General features: G+C 27.3%; 1 protein-coding gene across 1 annotated transcript in view; it reads right to left on the reverse strand.

Moving 5' to 3' along the window:
- The window catches only part of LOC117167363 (delta-1-pyrroline-5-carboxylate dehydrogenase, mitochondrial), a 69,569-nt gene extending 51,177 nt beyond the window's left edge, over positions 1-18,392 (reverse strand). The window contains exons 1-2 of the mRNA XM_033352242.1: positions 18,206-18,392; positions 1,907-2,120 (exon numbers count right to left, since the gene is read on the reverse strand). Of these exons, the coding sequence (XP_033208133.1) occupies positions 1,907-2,120; positions 18,206-18,249 (258 nt within the window). The 5' untranslated portion in view covers positions 18,250-18,392. The remainder of the gene's footprint in view (positions 1-1,906; positions 2,121-18,205) is intronic.
- Positions 18,393-18,655: the final 263 nt, after the last annotated feature.

The raw sequence follows: 18,655 nt of genomic DNA on the forward strand, positions 1-18,655 counted from the left end.
TGTCTATATTTATTTCTAGCTTAAATATGTAGGAGTATAGGTAAAACTTGATATGGAGGTCTATAATAATAAATAGCCTTGAAGCTGTTTACGCAAATTAAGCTCACACAATCAGGCAATATTATTATGTGACGTTATATGATTGAAAAAATAAAAGTTAATAATTAAACGTTAATTTGCCTAAAATTCGGTTGAGTTTCGTTCAATCGCCGGGTGTTTAGCGATTCTTAAGAACGAACTTCAAAGTCTTTTCCGAGTTTATCAAGTGAAATCAAGTTTTTTCAGAATTTGCGTAAGCAGCTTCAAGGTTATTTATTATCAGAAAAAAAAGAATGATTTATTCTTATAGATAAACATTCATATAAAAATAAGTGTCTTCAATTATTTAAAATGCAAAATATATAGGTGTATAGGTAAAACTTAATATTAAGGGCTATAATACTAAATAGCCTTGAAGCTGTTTACTCAAATTCGGCTCTCACAATTACGCAATATTATTATGGAATGTTATGCGGCTAAAAAATAGAAGATAATAATTAAACTTTAACTTGGCTAAAATTCGGTTGAATTTAGTTCAATCACCGGGTGTATAGCGATTTCTAGGAACAAATTTTAAAGCCTTTTCAGAGTTTTCCAAGTCAAGAAATAAAGTTTTTTCAGAATTTGCGTAAACAGCTTCAAGGTTATTTATCATGAGAAAAACAAGAATGATTTATTCTTATAGATAAACGTTCATTTAATAATAAGTGTCTTTATTTATTTAAAGCGCAAAATATATAAGTGTATAGGTAAAACTTAATATGGAGAGCTACAATAATAAATAATCTTGAAGCTGTTTACGCAAATTCGGCTATCATAATTACGCAACAGCAAGGTTTCTTCTTCTAAACGAACAGTTTCTTTTATAATAAACTAAAAGATTAACATTTTACTTCGCATTTTAATAAGAATATATGTTTTATAAGTAAAAGATATTACAAATTCAAGGTTTCAATGTAAAATTTAAGATAATTTCCAGGTTTGCAAGCTCAAAAAAGGATTCTAGCAGCATTTCAGGTTTTCAAGGTTTTCGATGTGAGCGACTTGTAACTTTTTGTAATATCATTAAACAAAATTTTGTCTGTTACAATTACGAAAAGATTTTTCACGCCCACTTTCAAATTATAAAACAGACAGGTAGCGATCTTGTGCTGTATTCTTTTTTCGAATCTTTAATTCCCAGTGTAATGTTTTTAAATTGTCCGATATTCAGTTAAAGATTTAAAAAATTAATTCTTTTTCATTAAAAAATATTTGATTAGAACATTTAAAGAATTAAACATACATTTTTAAACAGACAAATACATTTTTAAATAAAAAATGTCAATTTTTTTAGCCAAACAGTTGAAATTTCATTACAAAAAAGATAAATTTTTTATTTAAGATCGAACAGAAATCTATCTTCGTACGAAAAAATGTGTTATGCTAAAAAAGCATGAAAATTTTACTGCGATCAGAAATACATTTCCGAGTTTCAAATTAAAGTCCCGGCCATTCCGCTACTCTGAGAATGGAAATGAAGCTCAAAAGAAAAGAAGCGATAATTCTTATTTTAAACGTTCACGTTCACTGTTTATACCCTTTTCGCTAAAAACAATATTGATTATATCTGTAAAAAAAAGCATACAAACTAGGTGGAAAAAATGTATAAACAAAATAAGTAATAAGTGAAAGTTGATCAAAATTTTAAGTAGAAGAAAGGTTGTTTCATAAAAAGAGGCCCTCAATTTTTAATCTATATCACGAGGAATGAAAAATGACTTGCTTCGCTACTTAGTAGACGTAAGGCGTTAAACAAAAAAATGTCGGTAAGGCAGGAATCGGATGAATTTTGACATTGTCTTGAATAGCAGAAAATTATCCTCACCATGACTTGATATGCACAATTTTCAGTTCTCAATTCCTTATCTCCAATCACAAGAGGAATGTCTTCGCATTCACTGCTCATTTTATCCAGTGCCTTTTCTAATTCTGCACGCTCTTTGCTGCCTTTTTTGTAAGTTAGAATGGGCTCGTTCTTCAAAGGAAATTCCTTTGTTTTTACAACTGGCACTATGGAACCCAGCCATCGTGCTCCAACTCTGTTAAAACAAGACAAAAATCAAACGTTTAAGGGAGTTTTCACAAATTTCAAACTAATCTAGAATGTTCCAGAATATGCTATAGAATTACAGCGAATACTGAAACCGATTTGTACAGGTTCTACATGACCAGTATGAAATAGTTAATTATAAATCAGATCAAAAATATTTTTTAAATATGTACTTTGATTTGTATTTTGTGCGGGGTTGCCTTCTTGCAAAACGAAAAACAAATTGATATTCTACAAAAATGTTGTATTCTATAGTACATCTATTATATAAAAAACAACCGAAACTAGATTGAAACCTTAACATATGTAACATATATTGAAAATAGTCAGTCTTATTTGAAATCTAATGTTTTTTTTTTTAATCACCGATTTCCCGTGAAAAATATTAACACAATACAAAATTGTTCAAAAATTGTAAAAATAAATAATATAATATAATAAAAATAGTGTAATATTTATTTATTAAATGAATAAAATAATCCAATGATTTTTTATTTAAAATTTATGTGTGGTAGCGCCAGCTATGCAGTTGGCCTATGATCGTTGCAAATGCATGGCAAAATCAAAGATCTTTGGTAAAATAATAACATTGAATTTAATAATACCGTAGATATATCTTCTTGTTTTTAAAATTTTGCTCTTTTTAAAAATATTATTTTATTGTTAATATTAACTATGAATAAGGAGCATGATTTAATATAATCCAAAGCAACTTCTTTATACTTTAGATTATAAAAAAATGATATCATAATACATTTTCAAATTTTCAAGTTTAAAAAAATGAACTAAAATTATACATTGAAAACATATTTAATTCATTTTAATGAATTTGTTTAAAAATTTTCTTTTCGGCATAACACTTTTCATAATACTTAGTCTATGATTTAAGACAAAAAGGGAATTTGGATTATACTTGGTTTTAAAATAAACATGAACTTGAGGGTCTTATTCTAAAAAAAAAAATCGCATTCAGATTTTGAATTATTGATTACAATTATTCTAATCGAATCTACAGAAAAGAATGATCAATGAATGTGTATTTTCATTTAAAATGATTCAGTTACGTCTTTTAAAGAATAATTGACTGAAGATGTAAATAATTTTACAGGTTTCGATGATTGTAATGTAATAGAGTAAAGCTTTTTGTAGGTGAAATTTCATAGCACGCGGACAATAAGATTTTGGAAAAATTCAAAATTATTCAGATTTTCTTTTAAACGGTTAATTTTAAGTTTCTGAGTATTTTAAAATATTTCCCGAAAGAATCTGGAAGATTTTTAAACAGTTTTTCCGGATTAATTTTCTATTTTTATTTGTAGAAAGAAGTAAAATTGTCTTAATATTCATGGTTAAATTTCAAATGATTTCTTTATTTTTAAACAAGGATTCTAAAAGAAAACTGAATGAGAATAACAAAATTACATCAATAAAAAATCTATTATGCTTAATAAACATTTTAAAATATTCAAACAATTCAAACTTAATTTTAAACAAGTCAAAAACTTCATTTTTTTAAATCTAGATTTCTTAAGACTTCAAATAAGGAAGCTGAGTTCAAATTACGAAAGGTTTCAAGAGAATAAAATATTTTGTTTAGATTCCCAGAAAAAGGTTAAATGATTTTTTATTTTTTAAAAATTAACTTGAGGATAATGTTCTAAAAGATTTCAAATTATTTCCGAAAATTTTTCGAAAAATAATCTGGAAGTATTTAAAAAAAAATGTTAAGAACAATTTTAAAAGATATTTAGAACGTTTAGATATCTTAAAAAGATTAACAAATAATGGTTAATTTGAAAATTTGGAGAAAATGGTAGATTTTTTACAATTTTGTAAAAAAGAAGCTTCTTATGAATATGGAAAGGTTTTTAGAGAATCAAGCAATATTCTTTAGATTTTTAGGAAAATTTAAAGTTATTTTCTGGAAGATCATTGTAAAATTTTTAAAGGATTTCAAATATTTTTCGTATCTTTGAAGATTCTGCAAATTTTTCAAGCGATTTAAATGACATATCAAGAGTTCAAAGGATTTGGAATAGTTGAGGGTATTTTAAAAGATACCAAAGTATTTTGCAGAGTTTTAAAAAATGTCAAAACTTTCTCAAAGATTTCAAAGAATTTCAACTACTTTAATGTATTTTTAACTATTAAAAGGAATATTCCATATATTTCAACAATATCATAGATTTCAAAGGATTAAAAGGATTTTACAGTATTATAAAAGAGTGTAATAAAAATACAAATTTCCGACGAAAAACACTAACATAATCCAAAATTTTTAACAAAATTTAATCTCGTTCAAACTATAAAAATGATTGTTAAAAAGAAAAAACAATTTTCAATGTAAAACCACAATGTAACTTACAATTGTTAAAAAAAGGTGAAGCTTCTTTGAAACCAATTTTTCAATACACATTTCAATATCTGACAAAAATCTTTTATCACAATTCAAAATTGTTCAAGGTCGTAAATTTTATTATTTAAAAAAATCGTTAAATTTAAATCTAATGGTTTTTGTTTTAAAATACAGATTTTTAACGAAATTAGACGAAATTATTGTTTCATATTTTAATACAATAATCTAATTTTTATTTAAAAATATAAATTTTACGAGGAAATTGGTATTTTTAGCTTAGCTTTTCTAACTATCCTATTTTAGTAATTATAAGACAGAATAGTAACTTAGAAATTTATATTTCTATCGCGACACAATAGAAAATACTAATTTTGGGTAAAAAAAACAATGCTAAATTAACCGAAAATCGAAAATTGTTCGATTCCTATCTTTAAAATCTAATAATTTTCTATTCAAAATGCCACTTTGCCGACAAAAAAATATAATCTAACATTTATTTAAATCGTATTAAAATTGTAAATTTTATAAATTTTATTTGAAGTCTAATGATTTTTGTTCAAAGAAACCAACTCCCGGTGTAAAACAACATATAACAACCTACAATTTTTCAAAATAGGGAATCTTGTTGATGACTTTTGTTTAATGATTTTTTTAAATGTCAATTTCAGGAATTATTGGAATTTTTTAATCTTTTTCGAAACTTATTGATTTCACATTATAATTCTTCTTTGAAAATACTAATTTCCAGTGAAAAACACTATCGTAAAACATATATAATATGTTCAATAATTTATTAGATAATTTAACATTTCTTAATTAACCGTCTAACAGAACTAGAAAGCACGAATGTTTCTCAATTCGCATCAAGTTTTTAAAAATGTATTTCTTGTCAAAAGGGATCTCTTCTAAATATAATTATAAAAATGTCAAATTGATATAAAACAAATTTAAGTAATGCAAAGCCAATCAATTTTTTCAACAACAATTATTGCGATTGTTGATACTGAAAGTTCTCTTTAAGTTTTCGGATTTTTTTAAGTTTTACAAATTGGTCTTAACAATTTTTATCATAAAAATACTTAAAATATTATTTTGACTGTACATTATTTATTCAACTCATAAATTTTTATATATTTATTATAAAGCGTATTATAATATACAACAAAATTTAAATTGAAGCAATATATTCTTTTAACTTTAATTAGAAATATATAAAAACTTGTAAGATTCTAAATATAATTTTCTTAGATCTAAACTCAAAAATAAAGTAGCCTCTTTAACCAGCTAATTTGCAGGTTATTGTAGGACTAGGAAGTGCGCCCAAGCCTGACAATGACCGAGATACAAATTTAACAGCTTAACAAAGATTAAAATTATCAGCAAGTAAGTATTGACTCTCAAGACTTTACATGAGATAGGATCTACAAATAGTCGTGGGAATTTTCTCATGAGTGCAATCTACATGGTGTCTTCAATATTCTGGAACTAAATTAAAACACTACATACAGATTACACGCAAAATTAATGGGTTTTCCCCAGAAAATTTGGTTGAAAAATTTCTTTTCGCGAATTAACATTGGACTAGATTATCATTTCCCATCATTTTTATTTTGCTAAATTATTATTTACTATAATTTTCTTATCGCCCCGCAATACGCCACTTCGATTTTCTCAAATACTAAATGAGTTTAAATAGTTAAAAAATCCTTGAAATGCTTTAAAATTTTATTTGAAATCTTCAAATATTTACAGGTTGTTTTACTTTTTTTCAAACTTTAAATAATTAAAAAATTTGTTTAGAACTTCTGAACATCTTTTAAAACGGTCTGAATTTTTCCTAAAAAATTTCCATAATATATATTTTTCTTAATCCTGACACAAAAAATCTTTAAAATCTTTCACATTTACTTTTGATAATTTTGTCAATCTTTCTGAACCTTTTTAAATGTCTTACAATTATTTTTGTTAAATAAAAAATCAATTTAAATTTTCCCAGGAAATGTTTTTATTTTCTGAAGCCTTTCTAAATTCTTAAAAAGCCTCTAAATGTTGATTTAAAAAAAAATATATATATTGCTCAATTGTTATTGATACATCAAAATTAAACGAATTTACTTACAAATTAAACTTTTTTAAATAGAAAAATTAAAATTTTAACGTTTAAAGTTTTTTGGTCAGTTTTTAATATTTAATTTATGATTACTGATTTTAAATGACTGAAAGAATATTTGAAATTTATTAAAAGCCTTTAATTATGAATATATTATTTTGAACTTATTTTTAAATTAAAGAAACTTTTTACAGTTTCAATCGGGTGTTTATATTTGTTTAACTAATAAGAGGTACCAATTGAAACAGTTTAATTTTTAACCTTAAAATCTGTAAATTGTAAAATTGTGAACTGATTCTTAATTGTCTTGTAAAATTAACTACTATTAAATTTTTAAATCTTAAAGTACAATTCAATGTTGAAAACCATTAATTAATTTATATTCACAGTTGATCAACTAATTTTTTATTGTTTTAGACTTTAAAACTGCATTATAAAATTATTTAAATTAAGATGTACGCTTAACAACTAAGTTTCTAAAAAGTGGAAGATTTTCGAATTATGCATTCTAAACTGAATTATATCACAAGTGAAAAAGATAACAATTTAAATGATTATTTAAAAACGGTTTAAATTAAAGTTGAACAGACCTTTTTCTCTAAAATTTGTAAAATTCCCTGCGAAAAAATAAATTCACTGTCATTTCCCGGTCCAACGGCCATCCTGTTAAAATCCTTGAAATCTTTGTGTATTTTTTTTAAATATTTGTGAAATCAATTAAATCTTTTGAAATATTCTCAAATTTGTGGAAACCTTTTGAAATAATTTAACACCTTTGAAAAATTTATTATTTTTGGTATTCGTTTTAAATCATTGGAATATTTAAAATCATTTAAAATCTTTGAAATCTGGTGTACGGTATACCCTGTATACCCTTTTTGAAATCTTTTCGAATGCTTGCATTCTTCTGAAGTCTTTTGTATTTATTTGAAATCATTCATTCATTTTTAATCTGTGTAACATTTTTTGAAATTTTAGAAATCTAGTTTACTATAACCTTTTTCAAATCTTTGGAAATATTGGAAATCTTTATGAAATCTTTAAAATCTGGTGTACATTTATTTTTCACATATTGGGGAAATTTTGGTAAAATATGAAATCGTTGTAAAATCTTTCGAAATGTTTGTGAAATTTTTCTTAAATCTTTGTTTGTGAAACCTCTTTTATTCGTTGAAATCATTAAACTATTTGAAATCTTGCAATTAGCAAAATCTTTTGAAATCTTCAGAAATGTTTTGAAACCTTTTGAAATCGTTTCAAATCTTCCCAATGTTTTTAAATCTTTGAAATCTGGTGAACTGTACCTTTTTTTAAATCTTTGAAATCCTTTAAATCATTTGAAAGTTTTATGAAATTGTTCTGAAATATTTGAAATCTGATGTACACGTTTTTTTTAAATCTTTGAAATCCGTACATAATTGTAAAATGTTCAAAATCATTTTAAATATTTTACAATCTTTGTAACATTTTTAAACTTTTTGAAATCGTTCGTAATATTTTGTAATCTGGTGCACACTCAAAAACCGATTAGTGAAACCCTTGAAAATTCCGTTATATGCCCATGGCTCATGTTAAATCTGAAACTGAATTAACATCGAAATTTTCTGATAATAATTTTTATAATAATTTGTAAGTTGAATATCACAAAAAATGTATATTTTAAAATTCTAATTAGCGGAAATGAAATCAAAAACTTATAGAATTACTCACAACATTAAATAAAGTCTGTTCAACCACTGTTATTTTGTTATTGTGAATTCTCTTATGTTAAAAGAGCTTAGCTCAAGAGTTTGAGCGCGATTGATCCAAAGTCAACGGATCGAAAATTTTGTGATTGTGAACTCTCTTTTGTTAAAGCTCTTTCGGTTTTAACGAACACAGTCTCATCGCGTATCTCGTGCTTCGCACTCGATTTGATCCAAAATGTCAACTTTTCTACATTATACACAACACTTTTATATCAAATATAATACATTTTTTATGTAACTCTGCCTGGGATTGCTCATTCAGATATTGCAAAATAAAGCACCAATTGTATTTATCATGATTATTTTAATATTTGTTTCTTATTTTGCTTTAAATTATATCATTATAATTCGTAATATGCATAAAAATTGAATCATACTAATTCTTATTTCCTTGATTTTATAATTTTTCATTTTTTAATTCTATGTCCTCTTTCTTCTTTTCTGTCCTTTTCCAAAAAATTTAATTTTTTTATTTTTAATCTTATTTTTTACGATTGAAAGAAAATCTACTCGTCCTATTCAAAAATTATTAATAATAAATTTATAGATCTTTTTAGGAACAACTTTTGCCTGTTAATTTTAGTTCGTACCTTATGTCATTTTTTCAAAAAAATTTAATATTTTTATTTTTAATGTTATTTTTTACGACTAAAGCAAAAAATACGTGTCCTATCAAAAATTATAGCTCTTTTTTGGATAAACAAGTTTTGTCTCATTTTCTTCGTACCTTGTGTCGTCAGTCCAAACATTTTATATTTTTTTACGACTAAAAACAAAAAGTACGCGTCCTATCGAAAAGTGATTCATAACAAATTTGTAGATGTTTCCAGCGCAAGCAATTTTAGAGCATTCATTTTTTTTATCTTGCATAGTTTGACTAAAAAATGGAATTTTTGGATTTTTCATTATTTTTGATACGATCAAATTTGAATTTTTCAACTTTTCAAACAAATTAGAAAAGCTGATATGATAATCTTGTAATAAATTATTTGAGTTTCTCAGTGCCAAAGCAGAATCCAATCTGATCAATTTTTCGAAAGTTATCGTGCCTATAGAATGCAGACTACAGACAGCCAGACAAACACCTACGTAAAAATCGTTTTTTCCTGACTCAGAGTGTCTCAAAACGTGTAGATTTGATGAAAACCGACAAAGTGAAATTTTACATAAAACCAATTGGGATCTGAAATACAGCAATATGCCATTTGGTGGCTAAATTTGGCACTAAAATAACGGGGTCGTTTTAAAAAGGCTGTGTATAGGTGATATTCAGAGTAGAATATAAATATATTTTTGTATTTTTGTAATCAAATTAAAAAATAAATGTTCGATAATACAGAAATAGACGATCTAGGTACGAAATTCATTCAGAGGAAAAGCAAGAATAAAGCATTTTGCTCTGTTTTCGGATGTTCAAGCAAAATGGTAGCAAAAAACTTGGTGTTAGGTTTCATCAATTTTCCTTGCCTAAAAAAGGATTTATTAAAGTATTTAATAAAAGTGGGTCTGAAGAAATGATCGATCGGAGAAAGCAATGGGAAAATGTTCTAAAACTGGAGAAGAAGGTAACCTAAAACATATGTGTGTTTGTTATCTGCATTTTAAAAGTGAGGATTACTTATTTCGAACAGGTAAGTTCACATTGATTTCTAGAGCAAAGTATATTTTTTAACATTTTTAATTTATAAATCATGTAGATTTTCCATTTGAGTCATCTTGGTTGTCCATAATTTTATTTTATCTCAAGAATCTAATAGGAACTAATTACAAGTTCTCCAAAATACATGAAGCAAAATCGTTTTTATCTTTTATACATATCGAAAATATTGTGAAAAATTTAGTTTTGCCTGGCTAAAATTTTTCAAAAACTGTCAAGAAAATATTAATATTATTATTAGAGTGAATAATTTCCTTCTTTGTATATAAAAAAACACGCTCAATTATGATCCGAAAATGTATTTTTTGTAGATTGCAGAGCAGAGAAAAGTTACTTAAAACTGGTACCGCAAACTGGAGGATTGTTAACAAAATTTCACGGAGAATTCTAGGTTTTAAATGTTTTCAAGGTCACTAGACACTGCAAATCAAACAAATAAAAATTAAAGCAAATGGTATTAAAGATACTATTTAAATTGCGGCACCGGATGCAAAAAGTGACACAGAATATTATTTCGCTGAGCCGGTCGCTTGAATTTGTTTTGGCGACGTTACCCCCCCCCCCCCCCCCCCCCCCCCCCCCCCCCCCCCCCCCCCCAACACTCATAATGAAACAATTCTATATTTCCATGTTACATCCGGTCGCTTAATTCGAATTGCATCCACGGAATTCTCAAATTAAAGCTTCCCTAATTTAAACTTCAGAGACGCCCGTTATATTGTATCGGTACCGATTAAGAAAATGAAGAAGCATCGAAGATAACTACTGTTTACAAATACTCTATAAATACTCGATATCTAAACAGGAACAGGTGTCAAGTTAAAAGATAATATCGCAAATAAAGGTTACAGTAAAAGGAGACATTCAAAAACTAAGTCACGCTGATAGTAGGGAAGGGGGGGGGGGTACATCAATTTAAATGATTGTAAAAAATCGAACGGATTTTCTCTGTCGACGATTGCCTTTGATTTCATATAAGGTCATTTCGGTTTTCATAGGATTTCAATAGCGACATGTCACTATAATTTCGATGAACACTCTCGTCCTGCGAACATTGAGCTCCACATGAAGAGAGGTGCGTAACACTGCGAGTGATGTACGATATTTGATTCAAAACGAGCATTTTATGAGACTGCAGGGCCACCTTAAAAATGAGTCGTGAAAACATACGACTGACGTGGCAGTCATCTGCTCTGCTGTGATTGGTAAACACCTATAACGCCAAATTTTGAACCTAATTCGGTCCGAGCTAGAATGTCATCTGGTGTCACTATTTTTCCCAATAGTACGATTAGAGAAAACAATATGATGTCCCGGAAGTTAGATCCGCAAACTTATTTTTTCTAAAAAATTAAAGTTGTGCTAAATTGTGCTAGACTTGTGCTCATTTGTGCCGTAAATGGTTTTTTGAAAAATCAAAAACTACGGACACAATTTTGCGCAAGAAATAAAAATTCCAAAAACCTAACAGTTTCAACAAAAAAAAATGTATTATTTTTTAAAATTTCGAAAAAATACAGCTTGTAGTAGGTTGTGCTCGATAAATGCAGTCTTTGTTTCCTCCAAAAAATTACGTGAGATCAACAGTTCTCATATTAAAACTCCAAATGTAAAACTCAAAAAACGTACAAGATGCAAAAATAACTAAATTTTAAAAAAATAAATCTTGTGCTAAGTTGTGCTCTACAAATGCAGTCTTTATTCCGTCTAACAAAATTACGCGAGATCAACAGTTCTCATATGAAAACTCAAAATGTAAACTCAAAAAACATCGAATCTCCAAATATAGTCAAATTTCGAAAAAATAAAACTTGTGCTGAGTTGTGCTCGACAAATGCAGTCTTTATTTCCTTTAACAAAATTACATGAGATCAACCTTTATCATATTAAAACTCAAAAGGTAAACTCAAAAAAACAAAAAATGTCCAAAAATAGTCAAATTTCGAAAAACTAAAACTTGTGCTAGGTTTGCTCGATAAATGCAGTCTTTATTCCCTCTAACAAAATTACGCGAGATCAACAGTTCTCATACGAAAACTCAAAATGTAAACTCAAAAAACACCAAATTTCCAAAAATAGTCAAATTTCAAAATTTTACGTTTTTTGTGTTTTAATCACTTTTTGAGTTTTCATATGAGAACTGTTGATCTCACGTAATTTTTTTAGAGGGAATAAAGACTGCATTTATCGAGCACAACTCAGCACAAATTTTATTTTTTCAAAATTTGACTATTCTTGGACATTTGATATTTTTTGAGTTTACATTTTGAGTTTTCGTATTAGAACCTGCTGATCTCAAGTAATTTTGTTAAAGGGAATAAATACTGCATTTCTTGAGCACAACCTAGCACAAGTTTTATTTTTTCGAAATTTTAAAAAATAATACATTTTTTGATTTTTAGTTTTTTTTTGAAAAGATTAGGTTTTTTGAATTTTTATTTCTTGCACAAAATTGTGTATACTTCGAGCCGCCTAGCACAACTATTCTTTTTACTCTAGTAAGAAGTTGCGGATCTAGCAAAAAAAAAAACGTTTTTCAAAAATTGTACCCGTAATTTTTGATTTTTCAAAGAACCACTCACGGCACAAATGAGCACAAGTCTAAAACAATTTAGCACAACTTTAATTTTTTACAAAAAATAAGTTTTCACATCTAACTTCCGGGACATAACAATGTGCATTATTCAGTGTACGTTTTGTGGAACTATTTACGACATTTGTCAATAAAGGGCTATATAACGCTCACATTTCAGGGGGTGTCCAGGCTCATAACATGGTGATTTCGAGTACTAAAAACAGCGAACGATGTTGCAAAGGGTTGCTGTCCCGCAGGCAAAATACCGACGGAAATCGTCCGACTTTGCACAAATATATTTATGGCTACGGATCATAGATTATATTATTATTCGGAATTTCCTGACTAACCATTTTGTACATTATTTCTGTTGAGCAGATTCATATCAAATCACGCAGGCAGCCTATGCTTGAGTCACAGAATTATTCGTGAATAAAATTTGATGGTTTTTAAACGGTATAAGACGATACGTGTCTTACGTAATTATAAAAACAAAATTTAATTTAAGTAATAGCATAGATTTAATAAATAAAAATAAAATAATAATTTAATAATTTGATAAATAATATTAATTTAATATAAATTAATTTAATTTCAATTTAAAAACATAACTTCTCATCCAAGTTCAAAATTTGTCACTAAATTTAAAAAAGTTTAAAAGAGTAAAAATGACGTTGGTTTATCTGAAAATATTCAATGTTAATTTATTAAAAATGCCATCGTTTTTTTCCTCTTGATTTTTTTTCAGATTAAATTTACACCTTCCCCTTGGCGAGGAGATAATTTTCTTGTCTGAAAAATGAACATTCACGTTTTCCCCCGAAAACACCACAAGATATGAAAACCGTAAAGGAATAAAATTATTTGTCTAAAAAAAATCTAAAAAATTTCTTTTGACACCAATTTCTATCTTGCATTATTTTCGATATTTTTGAGAAAATATTGATAAAATCTTCTAGGATTTATTTTTTTCTCAACAATAAAAGTTTTGGATGTCTAAAAAATAAAGAAGAGCATAATTAAACAGTCCTTTTCGGTTTTTTATCGCAACAAAAACTTGTATTGTTAGGAAAAAAAATAATTACGGATTTTTTTACACATTTTGGAAAAAAAAATTTTTAATTAACGCTAGATAGGAAAAAACTTTAGAGATATTTTTCTAGAAATTTATCATTTATTGAGGACAAGGGAGTGTACTATTCATACATCAATTTCGGGCAGTATTAAATTTTGCAATAAAAACATAGAATAATGAATAACAAAATATTTAATGAATAATAAAATATATAATATTTTTAAATGTTTTTGAAATCTTTATTAAAATCTAGCGTGCAAGCATTTTTTAAATCGTTGACATCCGTGAAATCTTTGTGAAATATTAATATATTTCAAAATGGCCGTAACCAATTCTAATTATGAAAAAAACTAAATTAACATCGAAACTTTCAACTTATAATTTTGATAATTTGTAAGTTCAATACCACAAAAAAATATATGCTTCAATATTCTATATTAGCGGAGAAGAAATTTTAAAATTATTAAATTATTCACAATGCTATAGTCTGTTATGTGCAATCTGAAAATAATTGGTACAGTCTTTAAAAAGTCCCTTGAAATATACTTATTCTGTAATAAACAAAATACAAATTATATATTGATAAATAAAAAACTTTTCAGTAGCAAGATTTTTTCTAAACAAGATGTTTATTTCATAACAGACTAAAATATTTAAATTTCTAGAAGAATTCCAGGGTTTTAAGGCAAGGGAAAGGGCAGAAAAACTTCAGGCTATTCGTACAGAAATGACGGTATACGTAACCACGGCTTTTTCCAAAGTAAAAAATGATTTCGAAAATAAATTCTCGATTTCTAGAAATTATGAAATATGCCAATATTTGACAATGAATGAAATATTGATACATAAAATATACATTTTTTCCTTTAGTATGCTGCAAAAAATGTTAATATTGTTATTTTTAAATTTTGTCGAGCCAACTCTTGTCGAAAATAGCTTTTGGCAAATGTTTAATCAACAGAGTCAACGCTATGTGCGACCTTCGTCTGTGTTATAACTATAAATCATAGAACTCGTATCATTATGTAACTGCATGTCTTCGCTGACCCGGGGTATTCGTTATCACCCAAGGGAGATCGAATTATGACAAATTAGTGCAATCGATTGAGTAAATAATCTTCACTTTACTCAAGCTAACAAATTGAGGTTTATCAGTTTAGTGACCCTAAAACATTATCAATGCCAATGTTCTTCTTGAAAATCGGTCAATTAAATTTTCATATGTATTTAAAAAGATATTAATATTGATATTTCAGTACTTTCTAAGAGGCCGTTAAAAAAATACGTAACGATTTTTTCTTTATTTACCCCCCCCCCCCCCCCCCCCCCCCCCCCCCCCCCCGTCACCCAAAAAGCATGTTTTTTTTAACGGCACCTAACTATAAAGATAAATTGCAATACATAGTATAATCCTTCTAAATGTTGAAAAATAAATAAACTATAAAATATAGAAAAATAACTAGCCTCTTGACTTTTATTTAATACAAAATCTGACTTCTACTTGGAATATTTAAAAAACATTAAAACAATATCAAAATAAAACGATTCATAATTGAAACAAATTAAAAAATTTAATAATTAAACATGGTACATTCAAACGTTTAAACGATCCAAATTTAGATCTAACAACAATGAACGATTTTAATTTTGAAGGCTTCGTACTTAAATGTAATTAAATAATTTTTAATTTTAAAGGCTTATAATATTATATTCATTTGAAGGCTTACAACTGAAACAATTTAAAATACTGCGCAAATAAAAAAAAAATAGAATTGGGACTTAAAAATGGAATGAGTCGAAGCTTTCCAAATTTAAGCATTGTTGAAAATTGAAATAAATCGATTTGGAACGTTATTTGATAATACTCGACATCTTGGTTTTATTTATCGAAAATAATACGACAAAAATACAATATTCAAATGTTAAAAATGACGCAAAATATTGAAAAAATTATAAAAGAGGAATTATAGGGTTTAAGTTTAAAAAGGCCTACAAAATTTCTCATAATTTTTTTTTGATAAGACTTGTCATTTCGGTTTTATTAATCGGAAATCCTATGAAAAAAAGGAGAGAATTAAAATTTTGAGCCGAACGACATGAGACACGGAAAAAGTTCCAAAGCTGAAAAGCAACTTTAAAAAGACATACAAAATATTTTTAACCATTTTTTGACAGTATTTGTTATTTTGGTTTTATTTGTCGAAAATACGAGAAATCAAAAATTCCAATTTTAAACCAAAAACGTCACAAAATACGGGAAAAGGGTTTTTATTGCCTAAATAAGCAATTATAGCTTTAAAAAGGGCCTGAACAATTATTTTAACCATTTTTTGATAGGACTTGTCATTTTCGTTTTATTTTGAAAGTACTATGAAAAAATAAAAAATTAAAATTTTAAACCAAACGATGCAAATACGAAAAAAAGTCTTACGAAGCAATTATAGCTTTTAAAAAGTTCTACATAATTTTTTAAATTATTTTTTTCATAAAACTTGCCATTCAAGTTTAATTTATCAAAAATACTATGAACAAAATTAAAATGTTGAGCGAAACGATACCAAATATGGTCTTTTCTGTTATAACTTTAATCCTTTTGGTTTAACATTCAACTATTTGGTTGAAAATTTATGTGCTTTGCTGAAAATTCGTCTCTTTTGTTAGGGATTTCATATTATTGGTTTAAAATTCAACGGTTAGGTTGAAAAATTTGAGGACTAAACTGATTTGTTGAAAATACGTATTTTTTATTGAATTGAACTGTTCTAAATTCAAATTTGAATATTTTTTGGTTGAAATAGCAACTATTACAGTTTTCGCTAAAAACTCAAAATCTTTAACTGGAAATTAAATTAATCCATTTTTGGTCAAAAATTATTCTGTTTTTTTTTTTTTTTGTTGAAACTTCAACTATTTGATGGTAAATTGATGTATTTTGTTAAAAACTTGTCTTTTTCGGTAGAAAATTAATATTTTTTGTTTAAAATTCGGCTAATTTTGATTTAAAATAAAAATATTTTTTTAGTTGAAATATTAACTATAACATTTTTTACTGAAAATTTAACTACACACGTTAAAAAGTAGTTCGCTTTTGTAATTAGTTTTGAAATTTTACAATATTGTAGAAAATTTAATTGCTCTGTAAAAAAAATCTTTTTTCCTAGAAAATTAATGTTTTGTAATAAATATTTGACTATTGCATTTTTGTTTAAAAACTGATCCTTTTTAGTTTCAATATTTAACTGCGGAACTGGTTTAAAATTGATCTAATTGATCAAAAATTCATACGAAAATTATTTTTCTTGGTTGAGAATTCAACTATTTGGTTAAAAATTGATGAATTTTGTTGAAAATATATATTTTTTTTTTTAGTAGAAAATCAATCTTGTGGTTGAAAAATCAATTATTCGGTTCTTGGTTGAAAATTCGTCTTTTGCGTTTCCAGTCAGCTGTTTTCAATTTAAAATGAAAATTTTTCCTTCGTTGGAATATAAATTATTATAGTTTTTGTTGTAAATTCGATTTTTTATTTCTTGAAAGTTCAACTAATCATAAGAAAGAGTAAGATTTTACAAAATCTCTCCTCCACCAAATCGTCTTACGTAATTTTTGGATAACTCCTAGATTCATTCACGAAAAAATTTTACTCGGTGTAATAATTATATTATTATATTCAATTTTAATTCTGATATACTAAATAAATCAAGAATTTATTCAATACTCTCTCATTACATTATTTTCATGATAAAGTTGATAATAATTTAAACGAGACGAAAATTCGAGAGGTATTTAAAACATCGAAAAAGTTTCGATACTAAATCCGTAGCAGCTATTGTAAAAAAACAGGTCCAAAAAGTCGATTGTCATCGGATTTCAAGGACACTGAGGTTAATGTCTCGAAAAAATAACAATAATCTTGCGATTAGACTTCAGGAAATCGGCCTATTTTCATAATACACGACCTTACAATCCATAAGGAAACAACGTAGTCACACGATCTCAAAATAACTTCAAAATGTCCTCTTTTCGCAAAAACTCTCTTACTCAATTTTGGTACATTGGGACCAGCTGATTCCACGAGTGGAAAATTACCGAAGAACCCAATGTTGCCGGATTGTATGAACCACTTTCGACAATACAATTTTAATTTTTAATCGAATATTTAAAATTTTTCAAACGATTCCCGAAAATATGGAACCTCTAATCATCACTAAATCATACCTAACACTTCGCACCGATCAGAAATGACTTGTGTTTCGCAAATAATTTTTTCGCCTGTTTCACAACATTCATATGAATTTTGGACAACTCTCAGGTGACGTTTCGGCAACAATGAAAAGGATGAAATAAAGCGAGAATAAAATAAAAACAGAGGGAACGGTAGAGCGACTTGTGGTTATCTAATTCAATTATCACCTTGCGAAGTGAGGCCAAAAAATTTTGTTTACGAAATAAGCTGCGAAACGCGCCCGATGTGTGTCAAGGGAATAATCGATTATTAGGAACATTTCCTGGGTATGCGATGCCGGCATGGAAAGATTGATCGAGGTACTCACTTTTGAGAGTTGGCTAGCACCGACTGTCGACAGAAATTCAACATGACTTTCGGAGATATTTTTTCAGAGACGGAGAATCAAAAATGAACACCTGGAAACTTAGCTTACGCCACGAAACACAAGAGACGTCGGTCACCATTAGACAATTTTCTACACTGTGACCTGTGTGTTGAGTTGATCAGATGAAGTCAGATGTGTTCCATTCAGTCACGTAGGAAGAATATGTGGTGCCCCGATCGAGGCGCCCCGTGGTGGGCAAATATTTGCTATTCATATTCAGGTGATCCGAAAATACAGTGTAAATTTAATGTTTCATGCATTTATATCGACCCAAAATTTGTTCAAATAAATATAAAAAATTAACCGTTAAAAAAAATGATATTTGATGGCTTCACAGGCCCTGAGGAGTAATTCTTTTTGCCATCTGGTGTATACAATCTCTCTGCAATC

This window comes from Belonocnema kinseyi, chromosome 1, assembly GCF_010883055.1.
Source record: "Belonocnema kinseyi isolate 2016_QV_RU_SX_M_011 chromosome 1, B_treatae_v1, whole genome shotgun sequence".
Lineage (NCBI taxonomy): Eukaryota > Metazoa > Arthropoda > Insecta > Hymenoptera > Cynipidae > Belonocnema > Belonocnema kinseyi.